At 26.7% G+C, this 22,864-nt stretch overlaps 1 protein-coding gene across 4 annotated transcripts; it reads right to left on the bottom strand.

The window, feature by feature from the left end:
• Nucleotides 1-9,917: 9,917 nt before the first annotated feature.
• Nucleotides 9,918-15,577, bottom strand: LOC127242539 (uncharacterized WD repeat-containing protein C2A9.03-like). Of its 4 annotated transcripts, none has more exons than XM_051262102.1 (10): nucleotides 15,417-15,577; nucleotides 14,843-15,012; nucleotides 14,595-14,762; nucleotides 13,985-14,071; nucleotides 11,500-11,634; nucleotides 11,302-11,412; nucleotides 11,120-11,211; nucleotides 10,933-11,038; nucleotides 10,745-10,831; nucleotides 9,918-10,675 (listed from the first exon to the last, which is right to left on the bottom strand). In XM_051262102.1, exons 2-10 carry the CDS (start codon nucleotides 14,999-15,001, stop codon nucleotides 10,259-10,261), a joined length of 1,362 nt encoding a protein of 453 aa, XP_051118059.1. In that variant the 5' UTR covers nucleotides 15,002-15,012; nucleotides 15,417-15,577; the 3' UTR covers nucleotides 9,918-10,258. The 4 variants fall into 4 exon arrangements, with proteins under 4 accessions (XP_051118059.1, XP_051118060.1, XP_051118061.1 ...); XM_051262103.1 differs by lacking the exon at nucleotides 15,417-15,577 and adding an exon at nucleotides 13,129-13,267 and having other exon boundaries at nucleotides 14,843-14,991; XM_051262104.1 differs by lacking the exons at nucleotides 13,985-14,071; nucleotides 14,595-14,762; nucleotides 14,843-15,012; nucleotides 15,417-15,577 and adding exons at nucleotides 12,641-12,704; nucleotides 13,129-13,963.
• Nucleotides 15,578-22,864: the final 7,287 nt, after the last annotated feature.

Below are 22,864 nucleotides of genomic sequence, written 5' to 3'. Positions count from 1 at the left end.
CCGTAATTTGTTCCCAAATGTGCCTTTTTATAACTGGGGAAGCCATTGAAGAGGGTCTGTATTTGCCCTTCTTTGGTATCGTAATCTGCTGCGTTGAAATTCGTGCACCGAATCCAATGGGAGGGGGACACGTGTTTTTGCGGATGGGGATTTGTGGGTTTTTTGAGTGGGTCCTGGAGCGTGTACCGGGTATGATGGGAACGGTTATTAGTGTGGGTCCCATTTCCGTCGGCACTCTTGATGGTTGTGATCTTGTCGGGATCTGGAGTCCAGGGAGTGGGAAGTTACTTGTTGAGAAGGTGAGAATTGCCGTGCGCCTTGGAATTGATTCTTGCCCGTTTGGTGGACAAAAGGGGCGTTCGACGTTGCTTCCTTTGTCGTTTTCGTATTTTCTCTCTGGCCCCTTTTCTTTTTCTCATGATAATATTTATCATGCTTTTTATTGTTTATCGACCCCTTTTCTTTATTAGATTGTACAAATGCACCCTGTAGATACAAATGGTGGATTTGTTTTTTAAAATAGTTTGAATGAAAATTTTTTTATACTCTTTCTAGTTTAGTTAATTTGTACACCTTAGTTGAGGCACCGAGTAATAAAAAGTGTGTTAGTAAAAATTATTATAAATTATGATTAAAATAATTATATAATTTAATTAAAATAAAATATAAATTATAAATTTTAAAATATGGATAAAATATATAATTATATATATTTTTTTAAAATAACAAATTATGTGGGATTGACGAAAATAAAAATAATAAACAAATTATATAAAATTGAGGGAGTATAAGATAAAGGAAATTGAAGGTGACATAAAAAATAGGGCACAAATCCTATGTTGACTCAATTAAATCAACATTGTGCTAATTTGATCGAATTAACATATCACATAAATATATACAATATATATTTTTGCATAACAGAATACAACATATAATGTGTTATAAGTTATAATATAACATATGTTGGTATCATAAATATGATGATAGTATACACTACCCCCTACGTCCCAACTAATTTGTCCACTACCCCCTACGTCCCAACTAATTTGTCCCATTTAGATTATGCACGAAGGTTTAAGTATTTTGTAATTAATGAATAATTAAAAATATATTAGTAAAAATAATTTAAAATGACTAAATAGTTTAATTAAAATAAAAATATTATAAATTATGAAAATTAAAATATGATTAAAGTGTATAATTGTATTTAAAAAAAATAGATAAATTATGTGAGACATACGGAAATAAAAATAACAGACAAATTAAGTGGGACAGATGGAGTAAAATATTGATTGCCTTTATGTGTGATATATATCCAATCAATTAGCTCAACATTGATTTGATTGAATCAGCAACGGCTTCGCAATCATAAAAATAATAAATATATATACTTATATATTAATTTTTTTGAAAATATATTTTTACTTTTTACAACCGAAAAATAAATAAAACACACCACAAATACTATTACGTATCGTTCTTATGTTATATGTATGTTTTTTTCGTTTTTCCTCAAGTTTTAATTATTAAAATATTATTTACACGTAACCAAAATCAAACAAATTCTTATTTTCTCATTTTACAAATTTTGAAATAAGCATATGTTTTATCTGTAAAAAAAAACTATAATCTTAATTAAGTTAGGTACGAGATTTAAAGAATATCAGTACTTTCTTCGTCCCACCTTTGTTGTCTACTATATTTATTTCCATCCGATCTCACCATATTTGTCATTTCTTTTAAAATAATATAACTATACACTTTAATCACATTTTAAATATTATAATTTATAAATTTGTAATATATTAGTTATACTATTTAGTTGTGTTAATTTTAATTTATAATTAATATAATAATACAACATTTTTTTTACTAATGGAATAGAGGAAGTATTATATTTGTAGTAAGTAAAAATATAGGTAAAATATTTTTTTTGTTCCTTTGAATGTATTAGTGTAAAAAATAGCGATAATGATATAATAATAATGAAAAAACAAATATAATTTTATGGTGATATCATAATTTATGTAAATTAAACTATTGTTTTTTAGGCAGACAAATGATAAATAAAATTATTATATTGAGACGGAAAAAGTATTATTTTTTATCATAAATATCACATAAAAATAGTATTCTATATGTTCCACTTAATTTGTCCACTTTTGCTTAGACACAAAGTTTTAGGTATTGATTAATTAGTAAGTAATTGAAAAGAGTATTAGTAAAAATAATTATGATTTAATACAACTAATTATAAATTAAGATTAAAATGACTAAATAGTTTATTTAAAATAAAAATAATAGTAGTAATTATAATTTATTAATTTTAAAATATGATTAAAGTGTATAATTATATTTAAAAATAAAAAATAAATTATGCTATAAAGAATGAAGAAATTAAGTTAACAAATGGAGTACTATCAAAATTTATATATATATATATACCAGGGTTACTTTGTTCAGTCTTTTTATTTGATTTTTTTATATAAAATATAAAAATTTGTGTTAATAATTTAGAATTAATATTTAATGTTGAATATTTAAATATTAATTTTGTAATATAATAAAAAATATATTAAAAATTATGTAAAAAAAAAAAAAAAAAAACCTTTTGAATTCAAACTAAAATCAAACACCCCTTCTTTTTTAATATAATAATAATAACTTGACCTTAACAATAAAATAAAATTAATGTCAAATAATTTTTTAAAACTAGAGTGATTAATTCCAAAATTTTATGAATAAATCTAAAGTTAAATGAATATGAACCATAAGGTGTGCTGTACCAAAACCAGTCTGTAGTTGATTACCTATAATTTAATTCAGCCGCAGCCGCCATTTAAATACAAAACCGGCAGTTGTATTTTTACACTGATTAATTGAAAATTGTAAATTTTAGAGAATTAGTTCATCCCCAACCCATCATCTCTATTTATCCAATTTTAATTCTAAATATATCGGTTGCTACAGTAATTTTATTTTAACCATAACTCCATTTTTCACTATTGTTCTTTAAATATTCAATTTTTCCTATTATTTTAAACAATTTTTAATTTTTATAATTTAAAATAAATTTTAAAAAATTTAAAAAAATAAAATTTAAATTTAAAAATTTAAAATTAAAAAAATTAAAAATAACAATAATAAATAAATAGTGTCTTGCTACAGTGCAACACCAAAAATGGTGTTGCACTGTAGCAAACTATAAATTTGATGCATGAAATGACGTTGGATTGGAGCACTATCGCGGCAAAAATGGTATTGAAACACCATAAATAGAGCATGATTGGAGATGCTCTTAGTATTTTATTAATTTATATAAAAATATTTCTTTCAATAAATATTTCTATTTATTAGATGCAGTCATTACAGTCAAATGTCTCTATAAGTCGACACATATACTCAAATATTAAATATTTGGGTGAAAATTTTAATTAAGTTGAAATAATTAATATTTTAATTTTTTTAGAGTAAAGAAAAAAAAATATTATGATTTAAAAAATATATATTTTTTATATAATAATAATAATAATAAAATAATAATAAAAATTGTCCTTATTGTTTCGTCTAAAATACTACATCGTCCATTATAAAATTTTATTTATTTAATACGTGCTAATCTTTTAAATATTAATTATTATATTAAAATATAATATAAATTAAAAAAATGACAAAAATTATTTTTATAAGTGTTTTAAAATACAAATATAATGATATTTATATAAAATATTATACTATTTTTTATAAAATGTTTAAAAAATAAAAAATTAGATATTTTAATAATTTTTTCATAATTTTCAATAAATAATAATAAAAATTTTGCCTACCGAAAAAAATATAATACTTATGTCTTTATTTGTTATTTTACTTACAAATAGCTAATATCAAACAATTATTTTATCAAATACTTTGGAATAAACAAGTAATTGAATCCGCTAATCAAATTAACAATCGAATCAGCTAACAATTAATCGAATCAACTACAGCTAATTGCCAAACGCAGATATTTTAGGATTTTTTTTTTTTTTTTGATAATATAAATTTGTCAAAATTCTTTAAACAAATATTATTTCAAATGTAAGTATAGTTTAATTTTATAATTTTAAATTTTTAGTTAAAAAATTGAGATGACCCAATGGAATAGGTATTCGATTTAGCAGGACAACTACTAAACTCCCAAAAGAAGCCTCTAGATTAACAGCGACTGCTGCTTTTTTTAATATTCAGCTCATATTTAGCATTTTGTAATAATATTCCATTTGTCCACTCTATTCACCTATTCCTTCCGTCTCATAACTGTAGTCATAATTAAGTTGGACACGAGATTTAAAAAATATTTATATTATATTAATAGTTGGTAAAAAGTATGGATAAAAGATTTTTTTGCGTAAAAAGCAGTGACAATTATATAATAAAAATAAAAAAGTAAAGGTAATTTATAGTAATATAATTATTTATGAAAATAAAACTATTATTTTAGAACAAAATAGTACTATTTAGTTGAATAAAATTATTAAAAATACAACATATATATAAGACATATATAATAGGAGTATATAAATTTTATTCTTTTACGAAAAAAATCAGTAATTTAATATAAAATATTATATTTATATTCTTTCTATTCGTCCCTTAATAATTTATTTATTTTAATATATCTCATAACAAATTATTTATTTTCTTTTTTAGTAACTGCAATTTTTATTAAAAATATCATTACAACTTACAATATATTACACAAATATCATTAATATTAATTTTTTCTACTTTATTCATATCGTACCTCAATATTATACCAATATTCCTAAAACTCTGTGCAAAAAGCAAGGATAAAAGAGTGAAAGGTGTATTATTAATACGTATTTAACATAAAAAAAATATATCTATATCAATTAAAAAATACAAAATGAAGGAATATTTTTTAAAATAAATAAATAGTGGGTGCTTACATTAATGCAGCTAGTAATTGTTTGATTGTGATGTGCTTATCCTATACTTAGAAGATAATGCTACAATATTCAAACTGAACTACTTCTAAATTAACTTATCATAACCTAATTAATAATGCACCAATCATATTATCACCATTTCTATTTTTATTTTTATTTTTTTAAATTTATAAAATAGGATGAGATCGTGTTTTTAGGGTATGTTCGATAATATTTAGAAATTTTGAAATTGTTTTAAAAAATTAAATATTTCCTCTGTAATGAAAGTATTTTTTTTATTATTCTTGCTGTATTCATTTTTTTATTATAATAAAATAATTATATACTAATATTAAAATATTCTCAATTTGTATATTAATTAAAAATATAAAAATTATCTTATACATTTTTATTAATCAATAAAATATTACTAATTTTAATCTATTATAAAAATTCAGAAAAAAATGAGACTGATATAAATATTTAATAGGAGATTTTGCAATATAAAATATATTGAATATATTTTTAAAATCATATTATAGTGAATAGTATTAAAGATATAAAATTTCAAGTAAATAAAATTATTATAAATAATTTTTTCATAAATTTAAAATAACACAAAAATAAATAATGAAATAGTTTTGACAAACTAAGTAAATAGTTATTATTAACGACGTGAGTCGGTAAAGGCGGAGAAGACGGAGGGCATGGGTATGCATGTGCGATGCACGTGGGTATCGCGTGTCACGCGGTTCAAGATATTCTCAATAACCAATACATATTAAATTATTTTTAAATAAATACAGGTTTTGTTATTTTTTTGTAAAATTTTCTCAAATTTTACTAGTCTTAAAAAAAATTAAATATATATATATATTTTTGTCTCGCAAAATATTTTATCAAATATTATTTTTATATCAAATTCAAATCAATTTTTTTTCAAACTCATATAAAAAAAAAAAAAACACAACCACAATTACTTTTCACTTTTTTATTAGTATTATTTAGGAAAAATATCATCCACCAATTTTTTTTTTTACAAAATATTAAATTAAATATTAACTTTTTTAAAAAAAATTCAGTACTAACGCATTTCATTTCCTTCCAACTGAAATTAAATACAATATCTTTTATAGAAGTCTTTCTAATATATATATATATATTAAAAAAAGAAATTAATTATATGTATATATATATATATATCTAATAATAACAATTAACAAATACACAAGGTATACTTTTCAACATCTGAAATTGGACATATAGGACAAATTTATTTAATTATTTATTTATATGTCACGCTTGAATTGTAATAAATGCATTGGGATGGCTACCCATTCACATTCAAAGAACCTTTCTTCATTCACAATATATTTATTGTGTGTATACTATGACCAAAATAAAGATAATGGTTAAATTTATTTATATTTTAATATTTTTTTCAAAAATTTAAACCCCTATTTGAGATTTTTATTTTTTTTTTTGAAAAAAAAAACTATACTATGGAAACTCTACATATATATATATATTTTAAAAAAAATAAAAATTAAATAGTATAACAATTTTACACTATTTATACACAAAATGCAAAGAAAAACAAATTTCGAATGTTCATTTTTCTTATTCAATATATCACATTCAATTATATTTTCATCTAAAAAAAGTAATAATTTATTTACTTTTTACAATTAGACAAATCTTTTGTATTTTTTAAATATTTAGTTTTTTTTTTTTAAAAAAAAATGGTATCTAATATTAAAATTTTGTTCACTATTATATTGTATAGCTAATGTATATAAACACACGTACACATTAATACACCTTAAATTAAGTAATTATATTAACAAATTTGTTACATAATTCAATAAACTTGATAAAATATTTTTTAATATTATATATTCAGTATTAAACTGAAAATAATGATGATTTATCTAGATATGAAAATCTTTCTAATTATTGACTGTGTTAATTTCTAATTGAAATCAAAATTATCATTATTCAGCTTTACAATTCTTAATGAAAACACGTTATATTTTACAAAACATTACATTTATTACTATTTACATAAATACTAAGGGTCATTTTTTTTTTTTCGTATTAATATTTGAATATTAATTATTATATCATATAAATTAAAAAAAATACAAAAATACTTCAATTAGTGTCTTATGGAGTAATACTAATAGAAGGACATTTATAAGTAAAAAAAAAATTATACAAATATAAAAATATTTTAAATGTTAAGTAAAATAAAGCAAAAAAATAAATGTAATCCTTAAATGCGTACAGATGAATATTATAGTAAAAAAATTAAAACAAAAAATAAGTGTAATAACTAACAATATTTTTTTTGGTCAATGTTATCTGATAAATTAACTAGACACTAATAGACAAATTATGAGTTACCGAAGAGGCGCAAACTTTTCTACAAAATTCTCAAAGTGTGAAGGTGTTCGGCTAAGATGGAAATATATTTGCTAAAAAAAATCACAATCAGTTCAAAAATAATTGATTGTCTATTCATAGGCTATATATTTAACGTTAACGCATATCATTTTCTTATTCACAAATCGAAAATTTCCAACACAAGTGATGGGATGATGATAGAGATAAGAAATGACACTTTTTTTTTAATAACGTGAAAATTCACCGTTGCTACTTGACGAGTGTGCTTAGGATAAACTTTCGGCCGAACTTAATAGTCTATAAATTAAGTTTGACAAGACAAATCACACTAGACGAATAATATGTGACAAACAAAACCTGAAAACATCGGAGTTTCAACTCATGACCTAATAATCAGACTTTGTTTGAAGATATAATTCTTTGAAAAGGTAAGGATGACATTTCCGTTCTGAGAAGTGACTATTAGATTCAATCCCTTAGAAGAAGAATCGAGACGCAATCAAAGAATAAAAATGTCCAAGAATTTTTGGTTTTCACTACATATTGGGTGATGAGCCAAAGACAATGAAAGAAACATTATCGGGACTAGATGCTAAATTTTGGCAATAAGTGATAAATGACAAAATTAATTAGTCGTGTGAAATCGTACTTAAATCTTGGCTAGTGAGTAAGAAAAAAAAAAAGAAACAAAACAAGACTATTGGCTTGATCGAAAAGTTTGAAGTCTGATTGGTTGTTAAAGAGTTTTAAACAAAAAGAGGTAGATGACTTTTTTGACATGTTCTTTTTTGTGTTTAGGATCACTTGGATTAAGGTGTTTCTCGCTATTACTGGCTCGCACAAAAAATTTAAGGTGTTTTTTTTTAAATTTTAAATAAAAAATTAATAATTTAATACAAAATATTATTGTCTCTTTCATTGAAATTTATATCTATTTGATTGGACAAGAATTTGAAAAAAAAAAAGAAGTAAAAATATAATTTTTTATTTCAAAGTAAAAAAATAAAAAAAAATATTTTTTTTACTAAAAAAAATGAATATATTTTTTATGACAACTAAAAAATAAATATAAATTTAAATAATATATATAATTTTTTTTTTTATATTTTCGATATAATTATTTATATTTAATATAAAAATAAAAAATATATAAACCCTAAAGTGCCCTAATTGCAGTGGTTTGCTGGCAGAGGAGAAATCTAGAAACGCATTTGATTACAAGTCATATTTTTTATTTTATTTTATTTTATTTTTCACATCCACCTGGATCCAACGTATGACTAATTAATGCTGCCTTTGTTATCAATTGGATTATTGAATTGAAAATTAGGTTGGGAGTAATTTATTAATTAATATGTAATTTATGATTTAATGTATATAAGATTTAAAAGTTAAAAATATGTTTTAATTATTTTGATAAAATATACTCTCTCTGTCCAAGCTAAAAGTATACAATTACTTTGGGCGGAGATTAAGGAATAATAGTATTTTAATTATAGTATGCAAATAAAAGTAGTAAAATGACATTTTTGTCCTTACTTTTTTTGTATAAAAGTAATGATGTGATGTAAAGTAGGTTTATTTGTGAAAAAAATGAGATATTTAATGAAATGGTTACTTTGTAATTGGACGTCCCAAAATAGAAATATGTATACTTTCTAACTGGACAGAGGGAGTATAAAATAAATATTATTATGTAAAGAATAAAATTTTATATAATACAAATTAAAAAATTAAATTTTATTTATAATTAATATAAATTAATTTGTAAATAAATATAAATTTTTGAATAAATATAAATATATATGTTTATTGAAAGAAAAAAAAAAATGAATAAATTTTAAACGAGTCTCATATATGTAATATTAAAAAATAAAATTGAAAGATAATGGCTCTTGCGACTAAATCTACGAAGAGTTGTCCGCTGCAAGTCATATTTCCACTGCAGTGGTTATGTACGTCATGTCAACCACGTGAACACACTCAATGGAATTCAAAGTTCAGTCCCTTTCAATAACAGCCATTTCGTTGTATGTTTATTTGTTCAATATTTTGTAAATACAAAAATTTATATTTTGGATGAATTTGTGACTGTAAGGTTATAGATTTAAGCTCGATATTTTTAGATTTTGGTGACTAATTTGTAGAGTATTAGATTTTTTGCTATTATTATTAATTAATTAGGATAGGATAGGATGATCAAATTTGTGATGTTTAGTTGAAGTTGGTAGGATGATGATTTCGTGGGAACTTTAATTTGGTTGTGTACATGTTAATAATTAATTAATTAATTAATTAGTGTTTAAAAAAGTAAAAGTTGTGGTTGTGGAGTCGATGTTTTTGACGTTGGGTTGGGTGAAGCAATTCACGTCGTTCCCTGATTATTCATTATTGTTCAATTCATGATGCCACCACCACTAACACTATTATTATTATTATTATTAATTTCGTCATTCGCATTCGCTGTTTTTTTTGTAAATTTCGAGTATGAATCTAATTGTCGGCAAATTAAATAGCAAGGTAAATAATACCAAACGAATCATATGTAAAAAACGTCGAAAAGTTAAATAACGAATGAAATTTTTCACATCATAAAAATATATATATATATATTAAAATCGAAAAATGTATTTTCAATTTACATCAACACAGGGATCTACAAACTGCTAATTAAAATGACTACACCACACGGATCTACAAACTACTAAATTAAAACTCGAAGCTGCAAAATTTTCCCTCATTCTTACATACATACATACAAACAAATGAGAAGAGAAAGTGTAAGTACGAGAAAGAAAGGACTATCATCAAAACAAGTCAAATCTTCCCATTTCATATAAGTTAACAGACAAAAAACCATGAAAACATATTATACACAGAAACAGAAGAGCCATTTGCACTTTTTCACTTACTGCAGATTTTTAACACAGGCAGTCTAAATACCGGTGCTCGTGGCGTCTCCGGTTGAACTCCAGCAAGCTGCCGTACACCCTGTCGGCGACGCCGACAAACAATGCCTCCGTGTCGGGGCTAAACGATATTCCGGCGATCTCCCCAAACAGGTCGATTTCTTGCCCCTTGGCGTAATCGGATTGGGTATTGAAGATGTGGATGAAGTCGGCCGGTTCGGCCATGGCCAAGAATCGACCGTCCGAAGTGAACCTTATGGCCCGGATTGCGCCCATCCTTCCTTTGAGTATGGTCACCGACTCCGAAAGATTTCTGATGTCCCACAATCTGCATGTCGTGTCCTGATTCCCGGTGGCGAGAATTCGGCTGTCGGGATGCCATGCGGATGCGAAGGAGTAGTCCAAGTGACCCTTTAGGCTGCCTATAGCCTGCAAAAGGAGCTCGTCAGGATCAGATTTTTCCATTTGGATGTTGAAGGGGTGAGCGTGTTTATATACCTTTCCTGATTGGGCGTCAGCCATCAAACAGTCGGCACTGTCGCCGAGAACAGCAAGCATTTTTCCGTCGGGGCTCACCGATGTGTTCTGTAATCGAAGATGAAATATTGTATAGTTAGATGTCTGCGGGTTTTAAACCGTGAAGCGGGATTCCCAACAAAAAATATGGGGTGTAGAAGTTGACTCACGTTGACAGACCACGGATAGGCGAATCGATTTAGGCAAGTGAAATTTGCGGCATCCATAACCCTGACTTGGGCGTCGTTGTTAGCTGTCATTACCCTCAGTGCACCACTGGCGAAGTAGATAGAAAAAAACCACAATTAGATCGACGCTAACGGATCAAAATAGATAAATCGAACGTATTGTATGTACCTAGGGTTGCGATATATGTCCACAGCATTTGTGATTGCATTTTCATCGGTGGATAATTTCGTCGAGAATGCAACTCCGGGCTTGTCTAGATACTGACCAAAAAGAAAAAGTATAAAATTCCAATAAGCTTAAGGAACAAGTGATGGCTGCAGCTGAGCATGTTATGGCGGCCGGAAAATTACCTTGCAGATGAGCTCGCCTTGGAAACCCCCGGCCACCATTAAATTGTCCTTCACTGTTAAAGTACTTATCTGAACCCTCGAAAGAGGCTGTGCTAAACATCCGGGATATTTCTGCTCGAAAACATTGCATTGCACTTTTAGAAACCAAATTACAGAAGACTATGTGAGATTTTAACAACTTGGAACGATCCAACTCACCAGCGAAGGTACGATAGGTTTGGCGACATTCAGAACTTCTTTACCCCTCTTGAGAAGGGGCGACCAATGCATCACCGAGTAGTTTTGCATGAGGTATACGTCGTGTTTTGAAGTTGCCCATAAAAGATTCCTCAGCTGCGACGTAAAAAGTTACGCAGTTAAAAACAAATAAAAGTTGCAAATAAAGCATCACTAGAATATTGAAATGTAAACATAAGGTACAAACACCGAATAAAATAAATTGTAGAAAATGGCCACCAACAGATTCTGGGAAGCTATGGTCATTCACAAGCAATGGAAATTCCAATAAAGCTAACAGCAATGGAGAGAACCATTCATTCATATTCTTTGGCGTTCGTAAAACACGAGGAATGAAAGAAATAAAAAAGCAAAAAAGAATATATGCAGGGATTCTAGCACAATAGATTATATTGTGTGCCAGTGTCGAAGAAAAATATTTCTAATTCACAATACAGGCAACAAACAAGCATTCAAAGAAAATAAAATCAATTTAAAAAATATGAAACCACAAACAGGATACTGCTGCTAATATAATCGAACAGTGAAAAATGAATATGATCGAGAGATTAGTTTATTATGGGGATCATAAACACTGGTGAAACAGTAATCACCCGAGCAGGGAAAGAAGGCAAGTAATTCTATTAACACAATCACAGTGAGAAGAACAGCGCAATGAAGAATGAGCAAAAAGAACTAAGTGTTAGGTTAATCTATGTATGCATGCAGGGCATTCAGTAACTGATCTATTTTGCTAGGATGAGTAAAAAGACATCTAACACCAGCACACAGGGTTCGGAAGTTAGATATTTACTTCAAGGGAAAAAATAACTGAACATAATAAACATCAAGAAATGCAACCAAAATACGTGAAAATGCAGTCGAACACAACCAAAGCAATTAAGAAATTAACAAACAGATGAATCCAGCTCATATACTAAACGGCAATGCACAAAACACTATATCATATGCAAAATTGTGCCTGACCACATTTTTTCACACAAGGAATTATTAAATGCAAAATAGGAGTCAGCCACAGAAAACGATTCGAAAAAAGTTTGATCCCTAACAAACAAAAACTAAAACTACTGTCTCTAAATGCTCATATAACCCCCTATCATACCATATGCACATGGTGCCTTATCCGCCAGCAGCTCAGACAAAAACTTCAGTCTTGCATCTAAAGGCTGAAATGAAGATAAGTAGCATTCCCATGTCATGGGTTAAATTACAGGAAGTTAATGTAAACATAAAATATCTTTCAAACTTTATGTTCTCAATAGCCTGCACGGTCATAAGAAAGTTTTATCGACACTAAAACATCAACCACACTTCTAATATATCATATCACACTTCTCAAGTGAGGCATACATAAAATGGGGAATTAGCCTAAACCTTCCCGGGAAAGCAATGATGATCAGAAACTGCTCCAATTAGGAGCCATAGAAGAATTAGAGATACGGTAATTAGGCCATAAGTACTGCTGCCAGCTCTCATAACTGTAGACTATATCATGCTATTAAGTAAAAAGCATGAAGAAGTAGCAAGTTGGATCAGCAGCCTAAATCACAAAAAACTTCCGGAGGTTGTTACGCTAAGTTACATACTCACCCCAATGCTTCCATGACCATAACTTGGCATCACAAAAGTCAGCGGTATAACATCCCGGTAAACAATTATAATATTGCACCTTCCAGTAACAGATCTTCTAAAAATATTATTCATGCAACTCTTTGCAAGGGTTAATAATCTGCACAAAAAGGATTCGGTGAATACAGGCCCAGTCCAACATCAGTTGAACTGGGCAGAGGCAAAAATCTTTAACTAAACATTTATATGATTCGAAGCTAAATATAATTTATGGACATATTAATGCAATTGTGAGTGCATCCATACAAAAAGGAAGTATTAATGAACTCCATACCTTAAAAAAGAATATGTGCTCCGCTAGAGGAGTAGGGTCTATTGTTTAGACATCAAACACAGATATATAAGCATGGCACCTTCAATGCTACACCACTATCTCTCGTAACGAGTGATTGAAGAAGCCGGAGAAAGGTCAAACTTTCTAAATAATAATCCTATCACTAGCTTTAGTCAAAGCATTCAGAAAGATACTTCTAAGCACAAAAATGTAAAACATATGCACGTCAACATTGAATAATACCAATGTCTAAAGAAGCTCTACTTCAGTTCAATAATATATGCTTGAAGGGTTAGATTCATCTTGGTCAAAGATGCCAGAAATTAGTGACTAAGTATCATCATTCATCACAAAAGAACCAGTGGGTGCTCAATGAAAATCCAAACTGCGCATTTTTTATAATATATTCAAAATTCAAATGTGAGAGAAAACTGATGCAGGGCTGCAGCTATTAGATTTGAAAACATATATGCAAGTAGCCTAATTCGTTTTATCAAAGCTTCCACAGTGTGAAAGGGTAATGCTACTTTAATTTGTCGCTACCTGAAAATGCACAATTGTAGACTTGACCAATCTGGTGTTAAACTGAAAATCGTAGAAACTGTGGCCCTTCTCCACATCTTTGCACTCCTGTGGCGGATGAAAATAAACTTTACTAAGTACCAGCCAGAAAATATTTGCTGAGATTGTCAAATTATAAAAGTACGTTTCCATATACTAAAAGCACAAAAAAAAAAAGAAAAAACATAGATATTTTCACTATAGTGCTGATAAAAAAACAAAAAAACTGCCAAGCTAGGGCAACTAAAATCCATGTCAGGTGGAATGGTTAGCAAAATAGATGTGCCAAATTCACATGAAGCTGGATAGCAACTAGTAAGGACAGGTCCGTGGTGTGTGCGGAGAACTGTCACAAGAACCACCTAAATTTTTAATTAACGTAAGATATAAATCCCTGCTCATTTTATAGCATTGTTTTATAACTTAAACAAAGGCTATAGTGAGTTTGTGACCAAATATTCCATATTAATTTGATGCGTGCTTAGCTTTTTCTAAGACAGTATGATTATGACTGCTGAATACCAATTAGTATAAGTGTAACAGAGCATGACTCAAACAATATTAAAAGGAAAAGCGCATAGAAATAAAATACCCTAAGAAGATCTTCACGAGAGGTCGAGAGATTCTCATAATTTTTGTATTGTTTCAATCGGGATTCGCGGTACTTCTCCCTAGTATAATTGAGCCTTTCCCATGGAATACCCTGTATATCTTTGCCATTCCTCACCTCCAAAGCCGAGGTATCGGTTTTTGACTTTCCCTGGCATACAATACAAAGAATCGCCGTTAGCCGAGCCTCCCAAAACGAGCACAATTCATACTACATAAACTAATAAATACCACATCAAAGTCATCCTCAAAGTCCGAGTCCATTGAATCATCATTGCTGAAACTACTTCGGCTTCGCGATGAGACGTCGTCGTCGTCGTCCTCGAAATCAGAGACGTCATAATAGTCATCTACAACATACTCCAGTTCCTGATTCTGAAATTGCTCCATCACTTTTTTCCCTGTAAGTTTCACGAACAGCAGAAACATCAAAAGATTAATCAACCTTTAATCAACAAAAAACCACCTTCTCCAGAGGCGATCTGAAGAATCTACGCAGCGATAAATAGATCACTCAACAGAACGCATCCTAAACCCGTAGTATTAACCCCTCCCAAGACACAAACAATCACGTCTAAAATAGAAACACATTCCTACACCTACAGAACCAAACAAGCAAAAACAACAACCTCCATAGACAAAAACACCAAAACACCAAACCTGAATCAATCAACGACAAAAACAGCAAAACACAAACGAAATAAACATAAAACAGCACAACAATTAACAAGCCACATTGAGCTCATAGTCTAAGGTACAACGCAACGAAAAATCACAATATACAAACAAATAAACCAGGAATTACCTCACGATTCACACTCTTCCGAGCGGCGACGGTGAACAGTTGCGTGCGTGCGAGGAGAGGAGAAAGTATCTCGGTGCTTCCAATCTAGTCTAGAACCATACAGGAGAGAGAGAGAGGGAGAGATTATCGCCTGCAGTGGCAGAACAGCGTAGAATGGTGAAGCCTTGGGTCATACTTATAGGCGGAGGAAGAAGGGTACACAAGGAAATGGGAAATCCGTGTGCTTTGATCCTGTGGGGCCCACCCTAGACGGTCCGGCAATTGCTCTTTTGTCTGCCGTTACATCTTACTTCATCACTCTAAATTAAATGTACTCAACAAAATTTTTAGATAGAGATTAATAAAAATAGTATCTTACGTCCGACCCAATATAATAATTTTATTTATATTTTTGTTTATTTTAAAATAATAAATACTCATATTATAGAAAAATTATCTCTTATTTTTTCATTATTATTATACAAATGTCACTACTTTTTTACACTAATACATTTACAAGAACAAAGAAATTTTTTTTTATATTTTTGACCAATTATCAATATAATAACAATATTCTTTACATTTCGTGTCCAACTCAAATAAAATCATAATTTTGGGAGCATGTAGCATTATTTTTGTATTTTTACTTTTTTTTTTTTATGGATAAGGCTGAAATATTTATAAAGTTAGTTATATAATTTTTAAATTAAAATAATTTAAGTGTGAGAAAATATATATGGAGTCAGACATGATGTAAGTATATGAAACTAGTTGTTAGAAATTTAAAGAATAATTGAATTATTTTAATAAGTTTTTTTTTTTTTTTTTATAGTTTGAGAAATTTTTGTATAGTATGTTCGAAGAAGTTATCTACTAATAATATAAAAATAATATTTTATTTTAATTATTAATTTTTTATAAGAATATATATTATGTCCTATATGATTATATAGTATATTTTTCTCCTATATTAATAAATTTGTCAAAATTTATTGAGTGAACACATCATAATACTAGCACCTTTCTTTTGGTAAGAGAGCATTTTAAAATGGAAGGCGTTTTCCTTTTCTATTTTTCAAATTATAGGATTTGGTTAGATAATATTTTGGAAAATAAAATATTAATAATCAAAATTATACTCTCTCCGTCCCAGAATTATAGCATGGGTTATACTTAGTACCAAATTTTAGGAGTATTGATATTATATTGGGAGTGGATTTGTGAGTGTATTAGTGTAAAAAGTAGTGGCAATTGTGTAATAAAAATAAAAAAATAAGGATAATTTTATAGGGATATGGTTATTTATGAAAATGAGACTATTGTTCTAGAACGAACAAAAATGATAAACATGACTATTGTATTAAGACGGAAAAAATATTTGATATTATATTTAATAAGAGAGAAATATATATATTTGATATGCGTTTTTTTGAAAGTATATAAACTAGTAATATAATTTTTACAATGTTTAATTTTAACTCATTCAAATTTATACAAAAAAAACAAAAGTGTTTTCCCCTATTTTCTGGAACACAAGAATATCCCTAGTATTGACTAGGCTATAGACCCCAAATCAACGTTCAATTTGACGGTTTGGGTTGTTTTAGAATTAATTTAAAATAAAAATTTTATTTAAATAATATATTGATTTGGTATTCTATATATATAAAAATATAATATATTATTATTAAAAATAACACATAATAAATAATATCAATTTTGATTGAAATGTAATCACAATCAAAAGCTGTGTTTTTTCTTGAATTATAATTTAATATTTTACGGAAAAATAAAATTATAGTTATTAAAAATTGTAAATGAATAATAAAAAAAATAAATGCAAAATTATAACCAAACACTGACCGGTTTATTGTAGATATTTAGAATAGTAAAATATAATTAATAAATAATTAAGAAGTATATTAATAAATATAATTATTATATAATAAAATTAATTAAATATTAAAATTAAAATAACTAAATAGTATAATTAAATATATAATCATATTTTTTTGAGAAAAATGACAAATAAGACGGGATAGAGATAGAAATAGTAAACGAAAAAAGTGTAGGACGAGTGAAATAATAATAATAATAATAAATTCGAAAAAGTAAGAAAAAAAATATTCAAAGATTTATAAAGAAGAGCAATTAATGAGGGAAAGTTTAACGAATGGAATAAATTCAAGAATTTGTGTGTTCTTTTTTAGAAAAACAACACACCCTTACAGTTTAAGGAAAATAATTTATTTGTTAGAAAACAACTCTCCAAGTATAAGAAAATCTATCTAATATTTACTTTATTCCGATGTGTATATACAGATATATATTTTATTTTATTTTATTTTATTTTTATTTGAACAATAGATGTATATTTTTAAAATATTATATTCCATAAACTTTTTCTATGTAAAAAAATATATCTAATAACTATTTGCATTTGTATACATAAGAAAATACAAATTAACGTATTCGTGCAAAAAAATGTTAAATTGCATATATATATATATATATATTACTCCCTCCATCTAATTTCTATTGTCCTAAAGTATATTTGGACGTTTTTTTAGGCGATTGTCTTTTTGTTATGAATTGACAAATTTGTCCTTAATTGTATGATAAAGATTAAAAGTAATAAATGAATGAAAGATAAAAATGTAAAATTTGTATTTAAAAAAGAAATAGAACAATAATTGTTTGATGTCCCAAATAAAAAATTAAAATATTAGTTTATGGACGAAGGGAAAAGAGTATACTTTATTAAAAATATGATGTAACATGAAACTCATGGTATATATATGTTAATTTAAATTATAGTAGTAATTTAATATAATATTTTATTAATATATATTTAAAATGAAAAGTCATACCAAACAACAATCGAATTTTATGTTGGGGAATTTTAGAGGTAGTGGGAAAAAAAAAAAGTTAATAAACCACCCACAAATTAGAATCATACAAGTTGTAGCACCAATTACCAATTTACCCTCCATCAATGTGAAATTCTCCACTATCTAAAATATCTTCACGTAACTTTTTTATTTTATTTTTTTATTTTAACTTTAATATTGATCGATTTCTTACATAATAATAATAAAATGTAAATCATCATTATCTATATAACAATAATTACTACATAAATTAAAAGTGCAACATTTGAAAATTGTTTAAAATGTATTACAGAAAATATAATCAACTTATGAACTACGGTGAAAAACTGCAGTTTATTTAACATAAAATAATTAATTCATTCAGCTGCAGTTCAAATCGATCAGACTGACGTGTATTCAAAAGAAATATCGATCTAATATATATGTTATAAATGATAGGCAGATTTTAAAAATTTTAGTTTTATCATTATTTATTAGTTTTTTTTTTAAAAAAAAATATTTGTTGTCAAATCTTTATCAATAGCTTATATTAGATTCGACTGAAGTTTACTCAAAACCCACTTAATAAGTAGTAACGGCGAATTTCTATATTATAAAATAAATAAATAAAAAAGACCAATTGAAATTTTCAATTTTCATAATATTTAATATATTCAATTTTTATTTATATTTTTCATATAAAAGAAATAATATTACTTTATCAAATAGAGGTTTGTACTTTTGCATTTAAAATAATAATATCATAAATTACTTATATTCACTTTAAATCTATCGTATTTTTATTTCTCTCATTCGAAATATTTATGTTAATTAAAAATAAAAAAAAGTATTTGTATTTATAATAGTAAGAAAATAATATTATATTACTAATTATTATATATTTTATTAAGATAGATTTTCAAAACATTAAAATACATATTTTAAAATTTTTAAGCATATTATATTAAATTTTCTTGTAAAAATATCAACATCACTGCCTATATATATAAAAAAATATCATAACTAATTATTATTAATTTACAAATTTACAAAATTCTATAATTTTAAATAATATATTACCAATTGAAGGAATCAACTATTATAAAAACGAAAAAAATATATATATCATTTTTTAAAATCTTTCATTTTTTTTAAAAAAATTTTATTCTATCTTCTCTCTTTTTCTTTCTTTTTTCTTTTCTTGTTTCTTTTAAGTAAATTTTACATTTTATACAAATATAAATATATTGTTACTTGATCATTATATTATTAATTTTACAGCAAAAATGTCATTATATATGATCCTTTGTCACACATAATTTAATTATTTTTTTTTAGTTTTTTTTTTTCATATAATTTATCATTTTTTTAAAAATATAATTATACATTTATTATACTTTAATTATATTTTAAATTTTAAAAACTTTTTAGTTTTAATTAAATTATTTAATTATTTTAATATTAATTTATTATTATTTTTACTAATATATTTTTTAATTATTTATTAATTGTTTTTTATTTAAATTTTACGTAATACCTCTATATTATATATAGGACGGATAAAGTATTATTTATATTATATTTTAATAAAATATTAATATATCTTAATTTACGTGCTAAAAATAAATTTAAAAAAATTATTAATGAACGAAAAGGATATATTTATAAATTTTTATTATGATAGCTGGGGTTGACCGGCAGTGGTCGTCAGAATAATAGTTAACCTGACCGGACAACCTAGCAGAAACCGACAAGCTCGACCGCACAAACGGATAGGTGCCAGTTAAGACAGGACCCCACCGTAAAGCGGTGTACTTGACCGCACTAGAAAATTCGGAGCTGCTCTAGCGGATATCTCCACGTGTCCCACCGTGGGCCTCATGCTCCACCACGTGGCTTAGAGACCTGCAACGGCGGACAGACTACGAAAACTGACGCCGTTAGTCAAGAACGTTAGATTAACCGTGGTTAGGTTTATTGGGTGCAGTTAGTCAAGTCTGCACTCGGCTTCTTTGGGCCCCACTATTTGCTTCTTCTGTTGGCTGAATTCTTTTTTATTTTTTAATTTTTTTTATTAATTTTTAATTAATTAGTTATTTATTCTTTATTTTCTGTCTCACACTCACACTATGTTGCCACCTGTCACTTTCAGATAATTTTAAAAAAAATTATAAAAAAATTTATTTAAATTTTCATGTTAGTATTAAATAAATGGTGTTGTGCTTTTAGCATTATTGGTGGAAAGTTAAGTATAATAAACTATTAGCATTCGATATATTATTAATTCTCCAAGAAACATTGAAATTTATTTAACATTATTCTACCAAAATTGTCAAATTATTATTATTATACATTTAATTTACATGTCTAAACAAAAGGGTTATTTCATGTATAAATATTTGTAGACATTAGACATTTGTTTGTGGATTTTTTAATTCAAAAATTATTCTTCATTAATTTTTAAAATTGTTTATTATAATAAAATTTCATTTAACATTCAAAATACTAAATCAATAATTATATTTATTACGCTTAAATAATTTATTCAATTAAAATTTACTATTCAAAAATCAAAATCAGCTTTTAAACCCGCTAAGATGCTTTAATTTTTATTATTTAATTATCACAATTCTTTAAAAAGAAATATCACAAAAAAAATTATTTAATTTTTTTAAAAAAAAAATCGAACTAAACACACCTTTATGTTTTTTTTTTTTTTTTTTGGTTTTTGTAAACTATACAAAAGCAAAATACACATCTATATGTCTTGTGGATCTATTTGTTAATAATATATATATCTATATATATTTTACAAGTAACAATTATATTAGCCAAAATTATTAATGTATAAAAAATTTATGCAAACTTTGTGTTACTATTTGTATGAATTGTGTACTGAAAATTATGTATCATTTCATGTACTTAAATTAAAATTTAAAATATATAACATTTATAAATATAAGTATTTTCTAAATAAACACATTACATATATGCTTTAGCATGCATATAATTAATATATCATTGTGTCAACTAAAATAATACGTCATTCAAATCTATATTCACTTCCCTTTTTGGATGTCATTGAAAAATATTTTCGTTTCTCTTTTTACTAAAAAATTATTGCATGTTGAGGACTCCCGTTTGCGGGATATGTAACTAATGTCTTAGTTTCCCTAATAAGTTCGAGCTTTTAGGTGAGACGGTCATTAGCTTCCGACATGGTATCAGAGCCTAGGTTAGGTCTCGAGTTCGAGTCCCGCCCGTCCCTATTTGTGGCATATGCATGTGCAAGTTTCGCAGACCCACTTGCACCTGAGGGGGCGTGTTGAGGACTCCCGTTTGCGGGATATGTAACTAGTGGCTTAGTTTCCTTAACAAGTTCGAGCTTTTAGGTGAGACGGTCATTAGCTTCCGACATACGTGTTGAGGACTCCCGTTTGCGGGATATGTAACTAGTGGCTTAGTTTCCTTAACAAGTTCGAGCTTTTAGGTGAGACGGTCATTAGTTTTCGACATGGTATCAGAGCCTAGGTTAGGTCTCGAGTTCGAGTCCCGCCCGTCCCCATTTGTGGCATATGCATGTGCAAGTTTCGCAGACCCACTTGCACCTGAGGGGGCGTGTTGAGGACTCCCGTTTGCGGGATATGTAACTAATGTCTTAGTTTCCCTAACAAGTTCGAGCTTTTAGGTGAGACGGTCATTAGTTTCCGACATTGCATTTTTATATTTTTTTTTTACTATAAAAGGAAAAATTAATTATTATTACTCACTTTTATTAAAATCTGTGTCCGATCAAATAAGCACATATTTGCATGACAGATGGAGTATGAATTATGTACTTTCTTAATTAATATAAACTATATAATAGAATCCACTCATATATAATATATAGTTTATATACTTAATTATTAAAACAGTTATGTTGTGTATGATTATTTTTAATTGGAGTTTCATTTTTTTTAATACTATATAATTATCATAATTTTCTATAAGTATATATATACTATAAAATATAGCAATAAAATAATTATTAAAATTAAAATCAAAATCAAAATATGTGCTCGTATTTTAAAACTTTGATAAGATTATTATTCTTTTGCTGTGAAGGTAGCCAATGCTTGGGTAAATCACACAATTTTATTTGCCGATTCTTTTTTTTATTATTATTATTTTATTGCATTCGTCACAATAAATATAATATTTATAATATAAAATAAAACATTAAAATTTTATTTCAAAATGCAAATGAAAACAACCCCATGTGTCCAAACAAGATTAAATAATCATAATACTTTGGGTTTGGAATCAAGTAGATTTTATTCCATGCATCTTCTTGGCATAATTATATATAATAATTAGAGTCATTAAAAAATTAAGAACAAAAATAAATCTAATTATTATTATTTTTATTTTATATATATATATATATATATATATATAAAACATCAGCACATTGCAAATGTTTCTAGAAAGCACTATCATATATTATTATAATATTTTTTTATAAAAAATTAAAATAAAATTATGGTGCTCTGGCCATCTTGTCTTGTTTCCCTTGATGATAGCTTTTAATAATATATTTTAAATCTTCCCAAATTA

The sequence above is a fragment of the Andrographis paniculata genome, unplaced genomic scaffold (genome assembly GCF_009805555.1).
Source record: "Andrographis paniculata isolate CXL003 unplaced genomic scaffold, ASM980555v1 Contig87END, whole genome shotgun sequence".
In the NCBI taxonomy this organism is placed as follows: Eukaryota; Viridiplantae; Streptophyta; class Magnoliopsida; order Lamiales; family Acanthaceae; genus Andrographis; species Andrographis paniculata.
This window is presented reverse-complemented; position numbering and strand designations above follow the sequence as displayed.

Coding starts and splice junctions, on each gene's coding strand:
- LOC127242539 (XM_051262102.1), bottom strand. CDS start 15,001: ATGGAGCAATTTCAGAATCAGGAACTGGAGTATGTTGTAGATGACTAT. Junction 11,635..13,984: donor CTACAATTGTGCATTTTCAG/GTAGCGACAAAT, acceptor TTTACGTCGCAG/CTGAGGAATCTTTTATGGGC. Junction 11,413..11,499: donor AACCTATCGTACCTTCGCTG/GTGAGTTGGATC, acceptor GTTTTCGAGCAG/AAATATCCCGGATGTTTAGC.